Source organism: Capricornis sumatraensis, chromosome 9 (genome assembly GCF_032405125.1).
Source record: "Capricornis sumatraensis isolate serow.1 chromosome 9, serow.2, whole genome shotgun sequence".
Classification (NCBI taxonomy): domain Eukaryota; kingdom Metazoa; phylum Chordata; class Mammalia; order Artiodactyla; family Bovidae; genus Capricornis; species Capricornis sumatraensis.
Genome location: NC_091077.1, coordinates 58,138,422 through 58,152,746, shown reverse-complemented (window position 1 = coordinate 58,152,746; position 14,325 = coordinate 58,138,422). Strand labels below are relative to the sequence as shown.

The 14,325-nt window shown below is 40.3% G+C and overlaps 1 protein-coding gene across 1 annotated transcript in view; it reads right to left on the bottom strand.

Annotated features, from left to right (window-relative positions):
* STK32A (serine/threonine kinase 32A) overlaps positions 1–14,325 on the bottom strand; it is a 135,785-nt gene that overhangs the window by 54,207 nt on the left and 67,253 nt on the right. The window contains exon 5 of the mRNA XM_068979677.1: positions 6,364–6,537. Coding sequence (XP_068835778.1) covers positions 6,364–6,537 — 174 coding nt within the window. The remainder of the gene's footprint in view (positions 1–6,363; positions 6,538–14,325) is intronic.

Here is a 14,325-nt window from a genome sequence, read left to right as displayed (position 1 = left end):
TGAAGAATATTGTGAGCCAGGGGCTACCAGTAGAAGTATGATCAAGACCACGGTGAAGATGTGCTGAGTGTGAGTGACGTGTGTGTGACTCAGGATACACATATAACTGCTTGTTTTCTCTGCGGCGAATGCCAAAGAATTTGGTATGCATACCAGAATGCCACCTTTCTGGTATGACTGTTGAAATGTTTACTTGACTCTCTTTCATTCTATATTATTAGCTCTGAAGACAGCGAAGCCTCTGTCGTTTGTACATTGAAGGTCAGTCCAGAGAATGTTGTCTGGCAAACAGATACTCAAGAAACAATTCTTGAATGAATATTTATGATAGAAGCTTTATCCCTAAGTTTCCCCTCTCCTCCCAGTCAAGATGCTGATTTGTAGAAGAATAATATAAACTTCTGGCAAGTAGCTACTTCAGTGCAGGTCAGGGTGTGCAAAAACTAGCTCCTTTGTGTATCTATGGAAGTTCCAAGGTTTCTATGATCACAGCAAAGAAGATAAAGGTGGTGAATAAAAACAACATCCTATTCTTGTTTTTTATAATCATGAATTTTCTTTTATTCCTACTTCAACAGATCAGTAATCAGTTGGAGATGAACTTTTGCAACACGCTCTGTTGTACTGCAGTCATTGACATCAAGGGCCTAACTAGATTTTTATTGCATTCCAATAGGAATTTAGAAATCCGTGAGTCGTAACTTTATTAGAGTGATATAATTCTTAGAAAGAGGAAAAAAAAATTCACTCAAATGGTATTTTGACCCAACATGACTCTTACTATTTAACTGTCCCAAATGATTCATCTTATTAGCTTAAATTCGTGATTGCATTTTTAACAGGTGACAAGGGAGGGAATACAAATTTGTCTTTGCACTGTAAAAATTACTTTTTATTACTTTATTCACTGGAGATACTGTGGCAATCAACAAACTAAAGAGTACTATCCCATAGGAAGGATTGTAATGAGTTTAATGTTGCTTATTTTTTAAAATAAAAGCAAATAATGACAGTGTCCATGTTGCTGAAATCTTCATTCACTGATTTAATGTAAGTAAAGGCGAACATTGAAGGAATAAATGGCCGTAATTTGGAAACTAAAGCTGATTTTCAAACTCAAACTCTAGTTTGAAAATGGAAAAATGTTTGACTTCTTGACTAAAAAATAAGTCTAACTGCACAATTCAAAATGAATGGTGACTATGTAGTCCTGTTTCCTTCACAACTAGAGAGAAAAAAAGACTCTAAAAATGAGAAAAATGAGCTAAATATTCTACATACTTAGGAAACAACAAAAAGTCAAGTCTGTGAATTAAAAAAAATCTATAAGCAAGATAAAACAAAATCCCATTTATGTTTCACTTAGAATTTAGGCAGAAATAAGATTTATGGTGTTTAAAAAAATAAGCTAGACATTGCTGGCAGGAAAACTCAAAGACAGAACCCATTCTATGTTAGCGCAGAGAGACAAATGAATGCTTTCACTCAGAATACAGTTCCCTTTCCATGGATTAAACTCTCCTTCCTGGTTTTAAACCCCCTGAGCTCTCAGGAAGCCTTTATCGTTACCCCAAATCATCTTCTCTACTGAAACTCTTGTCATTCTCATACAACTTAGCTTCTAGTTTGGGGCTATTCTGTCATCCGCTGGTTCCATATGTGTCGTCCTCACTTGTGCAGCCAGACAGCACGGATATCTGCAGGCAGGTGACCATGCCTCACCCTGTAGCATGCCCTCCTCAGGGCAACAGCTGTGCCGAACATCAGCAGCACGGAGACAGGCTAAGAGCCGTGCATATCCTTCAAGTGACGCCTCACCTACATATTAGCCGAGTTATTTTCTGAACTGGAGTTCCATCAGCTGTAAAATGGGGACAATCACACCATCAACCTCTGGGATTTGTGGCAGATGGAAGGAAATAATTCACAAGTACTTAGCAGAGAGCTTGGTACCCAGAAGCCCACAGTCACGTCAGCCTATCACCACGGCTGCTCCATCCACAGTTGCTGGCCACCACAGATAATCTAGAATCTTTGACCCAGTCCAGAGACAAAATGTCGTTGTGAAATTAGTAAGTCACATATATTTTTAAATTCTTTATTTTATATTGGAGTATAGCCAGGTAACAATGTTATGATCACTTTATGTGGACAGCAAAGGGACTCAGCTATACATGTATATGTATCCATTTTCCCTCAAACTCCTCTCCATCCAGGCTGCCACATAACATTGAGCAGAGTTCCCTGTGCTGTACAGTAGAACCTTGTTGGTTATCTGTTTTAAATATAGCAGTGTGTACATGTCGATCCCAAACTTCCTAACTATCCCTCCCCCCATTTCTATTCTCCTGGCAACCATAAGTTCACTCTCTGAGTCTGTTTCTGTTTTGTAGATACGTTCATTTAAATCATTTCTTTTTAGATTCCACATATAAGGGATGTTTAATATGTTTAATAAATTCACATAATATTTCTCCTCTGTCTGACTTATTTCACTCAGAATGACAGTCTCTAGGTCCATCCATGTTGCTGAGAGTGGCATTATTTTATTTCATTTTTTAATGGCTGAGTAATATTCTATTGTGCATATGTACCATATCTTATCAGAGAAGGCAATGGCACCCCACTCCAGTACTCTTGCCTGGAAAATTCCACGGATGGAGGGGCCTGGTGGGCTGCAGTCCATGGGGTCGCTAGGACCTGGACACAACTGAGCGACTTCACTTTCACTTTTCACCTTCATGCGTTGGAGAAGGAAATGGCAACCCACTCCAGTACTCTTGCCTGGAGAATCCCAGGGATGGGGGAGCCTGGTGGGCTGCCGTCTCTGGGGTCGCACAGAGTCGGACACGACTGAAGCGACTTAGCAGCAGCAGCAACCCTATCTTATTTATCCAATCCTTTGTCAATGGACGTTTAGGTTGCTTCGACGTCTTGGCCATTGAAGACAGTGCCACAGTGAACATTAGGGTGCATGATCCTTTGGACCAAGTTTTTCTCTGGCTGTATGCCCAGGAGTGGGATTGTAGGGTCATATAGCTTTATTTTTACTTTTCTAAGGAACCTCCAGACTGTTCGCCATAGTGACTATACCAATTTACACTCCTACCAACAGTGTAGGAGGGTTCCCTTCTCTCCACACCCTCTTCAGCATTTATTGTTTGGGGATTTTTTGATGATAGCCATTTAGACTGGTGTGAGGTGATATCTCATTGTAATTTTGATTTGCATTTCTCTAATAGAGTATCTTTCCATGGGCCTTTCGGCCATCTGTATGTGGAAGTCACGTATTTTATATCTGCCCCTTTAGGCAGATGATCTTTTCTTGCCTGGGGAATCTACTGTATTTTCTTAATTTTTATTAATACCTGGGAACTCAAGATGGGTCTTCCAATCTAATCCTCTAAGTAGCTGAAAGATGTTTTGTTATCTTTGATTCTATCAAATACAGCATGCATTTTGCAGATTCTTTGAAGGCAGAGATTTAGGAATAGAATTAGAGTACTCAGAAGCCTCCATTTCTTTTTCTGTGTTGCTCGTCATGCTTTTAACTCTGCCCTGGGAATCCCAGCTCCAGAGTGCACTATTATCCTCCAAATGCCGCAGACAAAGGGACACTGCTTATTTCACCATGTACATGATTTTTTTAACCCATTTGAAACCACTTCAATGGAAATCAATTCACATTGATATCTAGTACACGGAAGGCAGAAAGCTCTGGTAATTAGAGCTCTCTCACAGTTAGAACCTATTTGGTCACTACTGTCTTGAAAAGCCCTAAAGAGGTTGGTATATGTCCTGGTTTTTCCAGAACATGTATGAGTTTTGCCTGTTGTCCCAGCATAATTATTAACACCAACTTCTTTCATTCTCAGGAGTACCCTGGTTGGGATGATAAATTATATGATTATCCAACATAAAGGCCAACAAATGTCTGAAATTCATGGCTTTAATTTCTTCTATTTTAATTTTGTCTTTGTTATCTGTAAACCTGGGCTTTTAGGCAATCAACCATCCGTGTGGCTCAGACAGTGGTCATTCCTTCAGATATTTGCTAAACACTGGTTATATGGTGAGAAGCATACCACACATGGCCTTAAGTCATTGAGTTTACAATTTAGTAGAACAAACAAACATCGGGTAATTATATACTGAAAGTATCACAATGCCTCAGGACAGGTATAAGATGCTATGAATGCCTATAAAACATAACACTTGGGGAGGCAAGGTAGGACACATCGGCAGTGGAAACACATCTGGATTGCTTCTGATCCCAGGAGGATGCCAGCTCATTTTAACCCTGCATTCATGATGTCTTTGTGTTCACCTTCTATTAATCTGCCATGGTGAGGAGACAGTTCGGTACAAAGAGGCCCTCTGAAGACAGGTTCTAAGCAATAAGGGTGAGCCCGTAAAAGGCAAGAAGCAGAAACTTAATCCTTGATTTCTTATTTAAGTGACAAAACCATGACAGCAAATGCGAATAAGGGAGAGAAGGACAGAACAAAGCTGCTTGGTATGGTTAAGTTTCTTGAGGGTAAAAATTGAGTCACATATTCGGTTTTGTTTTTCTCCTGAACTCTTCTCAGAACATGGTTCTAAGCACATGGCAAAAAGGCTCAGAGCATCTTGTGATGACTGAGAAAATGAAACTCAAAGAAGGCCAAGAACTCAGATTCAAACAGGAGGGAGAAAGTGAAAAGGTGCCCCTCTGGGGGCTTCTTGTGGTCCCTGACTCTTGCCAGAGATGCACCCCAAACAGACCGTGGGTTGGCAATCCAGGGTAGGGTGAGTGAGCGTGAAGACTCTGAGAGGGGTGCCATGGCCTACAAGTATGAAAAGTTTCTCCTAGGGAGGAACTGGGTGATGGCGGCCAAAAAGCCAGTGCGGGAGAAAGATCTCTTGTCATCGCTGCTCGGCCTTTTGGCTAAGATCAAGTGTAAGATCTCTTGTCAGCAGGATTCCCAGCTGTTGAGAAAAACACCAGGTGTGTAAATTTTACTTCAGAGATCGCACATGATGAACCAGTCTGATTTCCATTTATCCACGGCGTGAAGAGCACATTTTCAATACAAATGGGCCCTTCCAAAGATAGAAAATTAACTAATAATTATGTTAATTGCCAAGACCAAAAAGAGAAAAAGGATTGGTCTACAGTACTTCCACAGAGAGTCTATAAATTATGATGCTACATCTTTAACCAAGGATCTGTACTAGTTCTAATAAATTCTGGATGTTAACTAGTGGTGGGAAAATAGTCTGTCTAGCCAAATATTTAATAAATGAGACATAAAAACTCAGCAGATTCTTCAAGGATTTGAGATGACAGTGGCAGAGTCACATGTGTTGATTGTTCACTTAATGATGTTTAATGTATTATGGTATATATTTCACATGTGTAGTAAATACAGATTAGTATAGTACACAGAGCTCTGATGTTAGGATCAGAGAGATCTAGGTTTGAATCTGGCAACACTGTCTGTCAGGGTTTCTCCTTGGTGAAATCTTTGAGCCACATTTTTTCTCATCTGAAGAATGGGAATACTGTAACGAAAAGTGGAAGTTTTGAGAATTGAAAGGATAATATATAAAAGTACCTTGCAGTGCCTGACATATGGAAACCCAGGTAAATAGTAGCTGCTTTGATGGTGATTAGGTTCAAAATTCTTAAAAAGAACCTAGATGATAATTTAATGTTTCCAAATCACAAAATCTCAGATTTAATACTGGTCTAACTACTTCTCTGTTCATTTATCATTTATTAAAGCAATCAAGTGAGATACTGTATAGGAAATTGCCATCAAAACTACCAACTCCTTTATAAATATCAAGTATAATCTTTTTCTCTCTATTGTCTGTTTGGGTTTATAGCTACTTGTGTTATTTGTCTTTGACACAAATGCCCCAAGTGAAAGAGATACATTGCTTTTGCTGACTTGTCTGCGGCACACCCACACCAGGGACTCACTATAGGGTGGATGATAGAAGTTATGACTCAAATTTTCTCTCCAAAGAATTTTCTTCCTACCCATTCTATATCTTTCCCTTCATGCACTTTCTTCATTTAATATTTATTAAGCCCCAATATGTCATTTTTCCTTCTCTTTGTCTAGGCTTAGTTATAAACAGCACCAATACTCATTAATTCTGGTCTTGTTGCTTACTAATGGTGACCTTGGGGAAATTAAGTTCCATGTGCTCAGTATTACTTTTATTTGAAAAACGGGGACATCTACCCCCAGTATTGCTATAAGAATTAAGTAAGAGTTAGATGTCACGTTCCATAAGGACCTGTTGAACGCAGCAGGTTGTGCGTCCCCTCCTGTGCATTCAGCCCAAGGCTGCCCCTTGGACTTGACTGACCTGTGAATGATGCGCTGGCTCTGCAGGTAGTCCAAGGCCATGGCCAGCTCACAGATGAAGAGCTTCACAGTGTCTTCCTGGAAGCGGACATTCTGCTGCAGGTGGTAACGCAGGTCCCCGCCCAGCAGAAGGTCCACCACCATGAACATATCTTCCTCATCTTGGAAGGAATACCTGGAAAGGAATTAGAAATGCAAGTGGGTTAAATACATTTACACACTAAAGAGGCCTAGAGACAAAGGACACTTTTCAGATCTGAGCCAAGCTTTCCTGAGCTAAGAATCCAGGCTTTGGAGTACTGGTCTATCACTTGTTCTAGGTCCTGTTTCCGCATGTGTAAAATGCAAATGATAAGATCTTCCACATTTGATTATAGTAAAGACTAACTATGATGAGTGTAGCATATATATATATATATATATATATATATATATATATATATATATATATATATATATTTGGTGGTGGTGTAGCTTCCCTGGTGGCTCAGACGGTAAAGAATCTGCCTGCAATGCTGGAGACCTGGGTTTGATCCCTGGGTTGGGAAGATCCTCTGGAGAAGAGAATGGCTACCCACTCCAGTATTCTTGCCTGGAGAAGTCAGTGGACAGAGGAGCCTGGTGGGCTACAATCTATGGGGTCACAAAGAGTTATACACGAATGAACAACTAATACTTTACTTTTAACTAAAGACTAAATATGATAAGTGTTACGTTAAAAAATTTATTTTTAATTGCAAGATAATTGCTTTACAACGTTGTGTTAATTTCTGCAGTACAATAACACAAATCGGCCATAAATATAAATATATCCCCTCCCTCTTAAACCTTCTTCCCACTCTGCCCTTCTAGGTTGTCACAGAGCATTGAGCTGAGCTCCCTGTGTTACACAGCACCTTCCTATTAGCTATTTCATTAATACATATGGTAATATATATGTTTCAATGCTACAATGCATATAATATTTAATGTTATTCCTGGCATACAATAAGCACCCATTAACCATAAGTCTACAGAGCTATAAAGCCCAGAAAATGAAGAAAACTCCATTTATTCACCTGTTATTAACAATCATATCCCGAACACACTGCTACATAAAACACGAGTCATGAGACCTCCTTGAACCATCTCATGCTTATATTTCCACATTAACAACTTCATTACTTAACATTATAACAAATCATAAACCACACTCATGATAAGAAAAAAGATATAAAGAGAGCCATAAAGAAGTAAGTGTACAGGAAAGGAAAGTAATCCACTCAGTCCTGGGGATGTGCAGTGACAGGAAATCTCAACACAGGAGACACCGGAGTTAAATTTTGAAGGATGGTGACAATAATAAGTACAAAATAAAGCCAACGTGGCTGATGTCTCCATTAGATGGCTTCTCTGGGGCAGGCTCTAAAAGCACTCTACACATGTTGTGTCATTGACTCCACAATGCTGCTCTTATGCTCCCATTTTACAGAGGAGGAAATCAAGGCCCAGAGAAGTTTAAGTAATTTACATGAGATAAAACACCCAATAGGTGGTAGCAGTGAAGGGGTCTCCAGGTGCAAAAGTAAGAGTTGAAAGAGGAGAACAGCCTGGATTAAGCATAGACATGGGAAAGAACACTGCGAGGAGGGAAAGGGGAAGAGTGTGGGTTTGTTGGAATGATGTGTGATGGGGAAGATGGAGAGGAAGGCGGAGAGCAGATCCCGACAGGAGCTTGTTCACGAGTCTCTGCATGCTGGAGAGACACTGAAGAGGGTTAAGCAAGACACATGACCAGACTTGAAGGAGCAAGAGCTGGAGGGATGGGAAGAGGAAATGAGACACAGGTGAGCAGGATTGGCCTCTGCTTGTTTGCAAAGAGCCTCCTGTAAAAATGCATTCCAACTGCTCTGATTTGTTTTGTTTTCCTCAAAGCACAGACATGATTTCTAGTCACAAAAAACCCTCTGTATCAACACTATTGTGACATGTTTCTTTTGACATCATGTCACAGAGATCACATTTTAAAGTTTTATTTGAATTACAGAATTGAGAGACTGCAAAGCAGTGCCCAGGGATGCAAACCAATGCCGAAGGACAAATTCTTTGCTTAGGAAACAAATGTAGACTATCAATGATGGAAGAAGTGTATTGAGTACATTTTCTTTTTAGAATGATCATTGTGCTACAGGAAGAGGAGACTTGCAAACAAAAGAAAAATGAGCAATTCAATGAAGCATTAATCTAAGGGAGTAACATTCTAATGAAAACTAGGTTCTCAGAGTTCACTTGTTAAATAAAATTCTGTTTACCACTGAAGACTGATTCACACAGATGTCAGAAATTAAGCCTTGGGGTGGGGAGGGATTAAGATAGAAAGAAACACAGGAAGTGCTTGGTAACAATGTGAGAAGTGTAGGAAGTGTTATTCTTCACCTTCATGCAAGGACTGGCTGGGTATCTCTGCCACAAGCTTGATGGCCACCAGGATAGGTGCCTGGGCGATTTGGTTCACAATCCTCCCAGCTGCACCACTACACATTGTATCTATTGTGTTTTACAGGTTTTCAGGAAGTAAAGATGTGCTAATTATATGTAATCCTGCCTGAGACCTACTGCACCTTAGGCTATCCTCGGCTAATAGAAACAATGATGGCTCATGGCATGTGAGCAGGGTCTTACTGGGATAGCTGGCAAATGACGTAGGTGAGGACTGGGTACCAAAAGAAGAGAGAAGAGAGCGCTAACCATGAACATCACTGGATGCCCCCTGGAAACAACCTAGGCAGAGGGAGTTCACATACAGAACAGTGACTGGCTGTGTTCAGCTCCCCACTGGAGGCAGAGTGGAGGTCCCCAAACTGGTCACAGACCAGAAAACTCCTCTCCCATTATTTCATTTAACTTTAACTGGGGGACAAAGGTCTTATTAAATTCACCCGGAGTGAACAAACATTTTTTATTGTGACTTGGGTGAACCTATTTTTATCCAAAGAAAAGGACTGATACAGGTGCCGACTGTGGCAAGTTAACAACAGTGTTGGACCATGCAGGGGATGATTAATCAAAGAAAGAAGCAGCCCAGGCAAGAAGCACCATAATTCCCTTGCCCAGCATGACTTTAAATTTATTTAATCATGGAGCCAGGTATGGCTGTTAAAAATCCTCTTTCCCCTTTCACACATCAGATCTGTGGCCCTCTATCATAGATCCTAAACCCTCAGAGGGAGAGAAAATAAGTACTTTATTTCCAGAACTATATTCAGTAAAATATGTGAGCATAATACAGTTTGATAATAACTAGGATATGAAGGTTCATATCATAATCTGATTTTTTTTTTTTCTGGCATAAAAGAGTAAGAGCTCCCTATACCTTGGCCATTTATTCCATAGTCTCAGAGATATATTTTTCATTACTTTGAAAATAATGCTATATCATGGCTTATTTATTTCTCAGTTGACAGCTCCAAAATTAGCAAGTCTGGTCCTCGTGCATGTGAAATGCATTGTAAAGTCTGCTCACTAAGAGAGGAGATAAGTGACACAGGACTACCACGCTACCCCACCCAACCCCACCATATCGCAGCAGACTATTCACAGCTCTCTGGACCATGTTGAAATTCTCCAGTCCATTCTACACACCATGGTTATCTTTTTACAAGGTGAGTTTTATGTTCTCCAGCCTCAGGGATCCCCTTCATCTCTTTCCATGGTCTGCAGGACCCTATGTGGTCTGGCCCTGTTTACTTCCCCAGACTTATCTTGAAGATCTTTTCCTTCCATTCCTCAGCTAGTAGTTCATGCCCCTCCAGCCTTAGGAGACTGTGCTGTGGTGTGGCCTTGCCTGGCCCTGTGGTGTGGTCTCAGCCCAAGGGACACTTCTCACAGAGACATTTCTAATACTCCGTATGAAATCATGTCTCCCTATTATACACAATGCCATATTCTTGTGCACACAGCTTTTCATAATTTGAAAGTATTTCCCTTCATTCTTTCAGATTAACTGCTTTCATTTCCACTATGCCATCAACCAAATCAGGTACTCACCTGCTTAGAACTGGAGCTTTGGAAAGAACTATGGGGTTGGCCAAAAAGTTCGTTCAGGTTTTCCCATAAGTTGTCATGGCAAACCTGAATGCCCTTTTTGGCCAACTCAATAAAAGATTTCCCAAAGGAGTGTTTTTTAAATTGTGAGTCATAATCCATTAATGGTTGTGAAGTCAGTTTGGTTGGTTTTAACAAGCACTTAAAAAAAAATAAAATAGACTGAATAACATAAAATAAATGCTATTAACATGTAAGACTATAAGCATTGTTTGTGCATATAATCTGTGTCTCTCTGAGTATATCTCCCGGGTTGTGATGAAAAATATTTCTTCCTGTGGGTGACAGAGATAAAAGCCTGAAAACCATGACATTAGGGGAACCTGCTGTTTGTTCCAGAGCTATTGTGTCAAATCCGCATTGAGAGTTTAGGTGAGCAAGGGACAGTTCTGGTGTCTCCATCTAGCAAAGCATGGGAAATGCAGGACAAATATCAGTTATTACTTTTAAAAGTTCTCAGCTTTGTAGAAAAAGATACTGATTCATCAAAGATGGAATCCATTTAGAAACACACAGATAGAAAATACAAATGGAAAATGCATAGGCTTTAGGCAGGCCTAGGTTTAAATATCAAATGTGAATTTAGAGCAAGTTCCTTAAAGGAAACTGAAACTCAGAGAGGATATTTGTACATAAAAAGCAAATTAGATATAACATGTGCAAAGTAATTAGCACAAAGTGTGGCACATAACATGGTGGTAAGGAACTTGGCTCTGGGGTTAGACTCAATTCAGTTCAGTTCAGTCGCTCAGTCATGTCTGACTCTTTGCGACCCCATGAATCACAGCACGCCAGGCCTCCCTGTCCATCACCAACTCCGGGAGTTCACTCAGACTCACGTCCATCAATCAGTGATGCCATCCAGCCATCTCATCCTCTGTCGTCCCCTTCTCCTCCTGCCCTCAATCCCTCCCAGCATCAGAGTCTTTTCCAATGAGTCAACTCTTCGCATGAGGTGGCCAAAGTACTGGAGTTTCAGCTTCAGCATCATTCCTTCCAAAGAAATCCCAGGGTTGATCTCCTTCAGAATGGACTGGTTGGATCTCCTTGCAGTCCAGGGGATTCTCAGGAGTCTTCTCCAACACCACAGTTCAAAAGCATCAATTCTTCAGCACTCAGCTTTCTTTACAGTCCAACTCTCTGCTTGTGCTCAAATCCCCTTTTAAGGGGAGTTCTGCCTTTTAAAGTTTTTAAAACTGGATGCAGCAAGTTATATAAGTTGCCAGCATGTCCATCTATACTGGTACATACTTCACAGGGCTGTTGGTAAGATTAAGTGCAGTTAATACACATAAATTGCTTAAAACAGTACCTGGAAGTACCTTGAAGATAGATATTATAATTACCTTTGTTTTTCTACCTATGAATGTAATATAGCTCTGGTATTAACTTATTTTATGCAGTGTTTCCTATTATTTTACATAAAATGATTATACAAAGATATTTATTGACTGGTTTGTAGCTGATTTACAATATTGTGTTAGTTTCAGGTTTACAGCAAAGATATTCAGTTAAATATACATGTAGTGAAAGTCTCTCAGTTTCATCTGACTCTTTGCAACCCCATGGACTATAGCTGGTCAGGCTCCTCTGTTCATGGAATTTTCCAGGCCAGAATACTGGAGTGGGTAGGCGTTCCCTTCTCCAGGGATCTTCCTAACCCAGGGGTTGAACCCAGGTCTCCCATATTGCAGGCAGATTTTTTACTGCCTGAGTCACCAGGGAAGCCCATATATATAGGTATATATCTATATTCTTTTTTGATCACATTATGGTTTATTGTAAGATATTGAATATAGGTCCCTCTGCTACAAATCCTTGTTGTTTATCTATTTCATATATAGTAGTATGCATCTGATAATTCTATACTCACAATTTATCCCTCCCCTGCCTCCCCTTTGATAACCATAAGTTTATTTTCTGTGTCTGTTTCTGTTTTGGAAATAAGTTCATTTGTACTACTTTTTAGATTCCACATATAAGTGATATAATATTTGTCTTTCTCTGTCTGATTTCATTTAGTATGATAAACTCTAGGTCCATCCATGTTGCTGCAAATGGCATTATTGCATTCTTTTTTATGGCTGAGTAATATGCATCACATGTGTCTATATATACCACAACTTCTTTATCCTTTCATCTGTTGATGGACACTTAGATTGCTTCTATGTCTTGGTTATTATAAATAATGCCACTATGAACATTGGGGGTGTATGTATCTGTTTGAATTAGAACTTTTGTCTTCTCTGGATATATGCCCAGAGCTGAGACTGCTGGATCATATGGCAACTCTACTTTTAGTTTTCGAAGGAACCTCCGTCCTATTTCCCATGGTGGCTGCACCAATTTACATTCCCACCAACAGTGTAGGAGGGTGCCCTTTTATGGATATATATATCATCAATAGTATAATCAACATGATTCCCATTAATTGAGCTCTTACTATGTTCTGATACCATGCTAGTTACTTTATGTATTATTGTATTTAATTGTTACTATGAACTCCAATAGTTTGGCCACCTCATGTGAAGAGCTGACTCATTGGAAAAGACTCTGATGCTGGGAAGGATTGGGGGCAGGAGGAGAACTGGACGACAGAGGATGAGATGGCTGGATGGCATCACTGACTCGATGAATGTGAGTTTGAGTGAACTCCGGGAGTTAGTGACGGACAGGGAGGCCTAGCATGCTGTGATTCATGGGGTCGCAAAGAGTCGGACATGACTGAGCGACTGAACTGAACTGCACTGATAAACATATGAGGTAAATAATATCTTTATCCTCATTTTTACTGATAGTAGCAATTCAGGGTTTTTTTCCCATGTAGAGTCAAGGCTATGGTTTTTCCAGTAGTCATGTACGGATGTGAGAGTTGGACTATAAAGAAAGCTGAGCACCGAAGAATTGTTGCTTTTGAGCTGTGGTGTTGGAGAAGACTCTTGAGAGTCCCTTGGACTGCAAAGAGATCCAACCAGTCCATCCTAAAGGAGATTAGTCCTGGGTGTTCATTGAAGAGTTTGATGTTGAAGCTGAAACTCCAATACTTTGGCAACCTGATGTAGAGAGCTGACTCATTTGAAAAGACCCTGGTGCTGGTGAAGATTGAGAGCAGGAGGAGAAGGGGACGACAGAGGATGAGATGGTTGGATGGTAACACTGACACAGTGGACATGGGTTTCAGTGGACTCCGGGAGTTGGTGATGGACAGGGAGGCCTGGCGTGGTGTGGTTTGTGGAGTTGCAAAGAGTTGGACATGACTGAGCGACTGGTACAAGAACCATTATTTGTTCCAACTGATACTCATTTTAAATTTAAAATGTGCTTTGGGTCTACGATACCCTTTTCCCACTCCCACAAGGAGACAATGAAAGACTGCAGCCAGTGTGGAGATTCCTTTAAAAATTGCAAATAGAACTATCTTATGACCCAGCAATCCCACCGCTGGGTATACACACCGAGGAAACCAGAATTGAAAGAGACACATGTACCCCAATGTTCATTGCAGCACTGTTTATTATAGCCAGGACATGGAAGCAACCTAGATGTCCATCAGCAGGTGAATGGATAAGAAAATTGTGGTACATATACACAATGGAGTATTACTCAGCCATTAAAAAGAATACATTTGAATCAGTTCTAATGAGGTGGATGAAACTGGAGCCAATTATACAGAGTGAAGTAAGCCAGAAAGAAAAACACCAATACGGTATACTAACACATATATATGGAATTTAGAAAGATGGTAATGATAACCCTGTATGCGAGACAGCAAAAGAGACACAGATGTATAGAATGGACTTTCGGACTCTGAGGGAGAGGGCGAGGGTGGGATGATTTGGGAGAATGGCATTGAAACATGTATACTGTCATGTAAGAAACG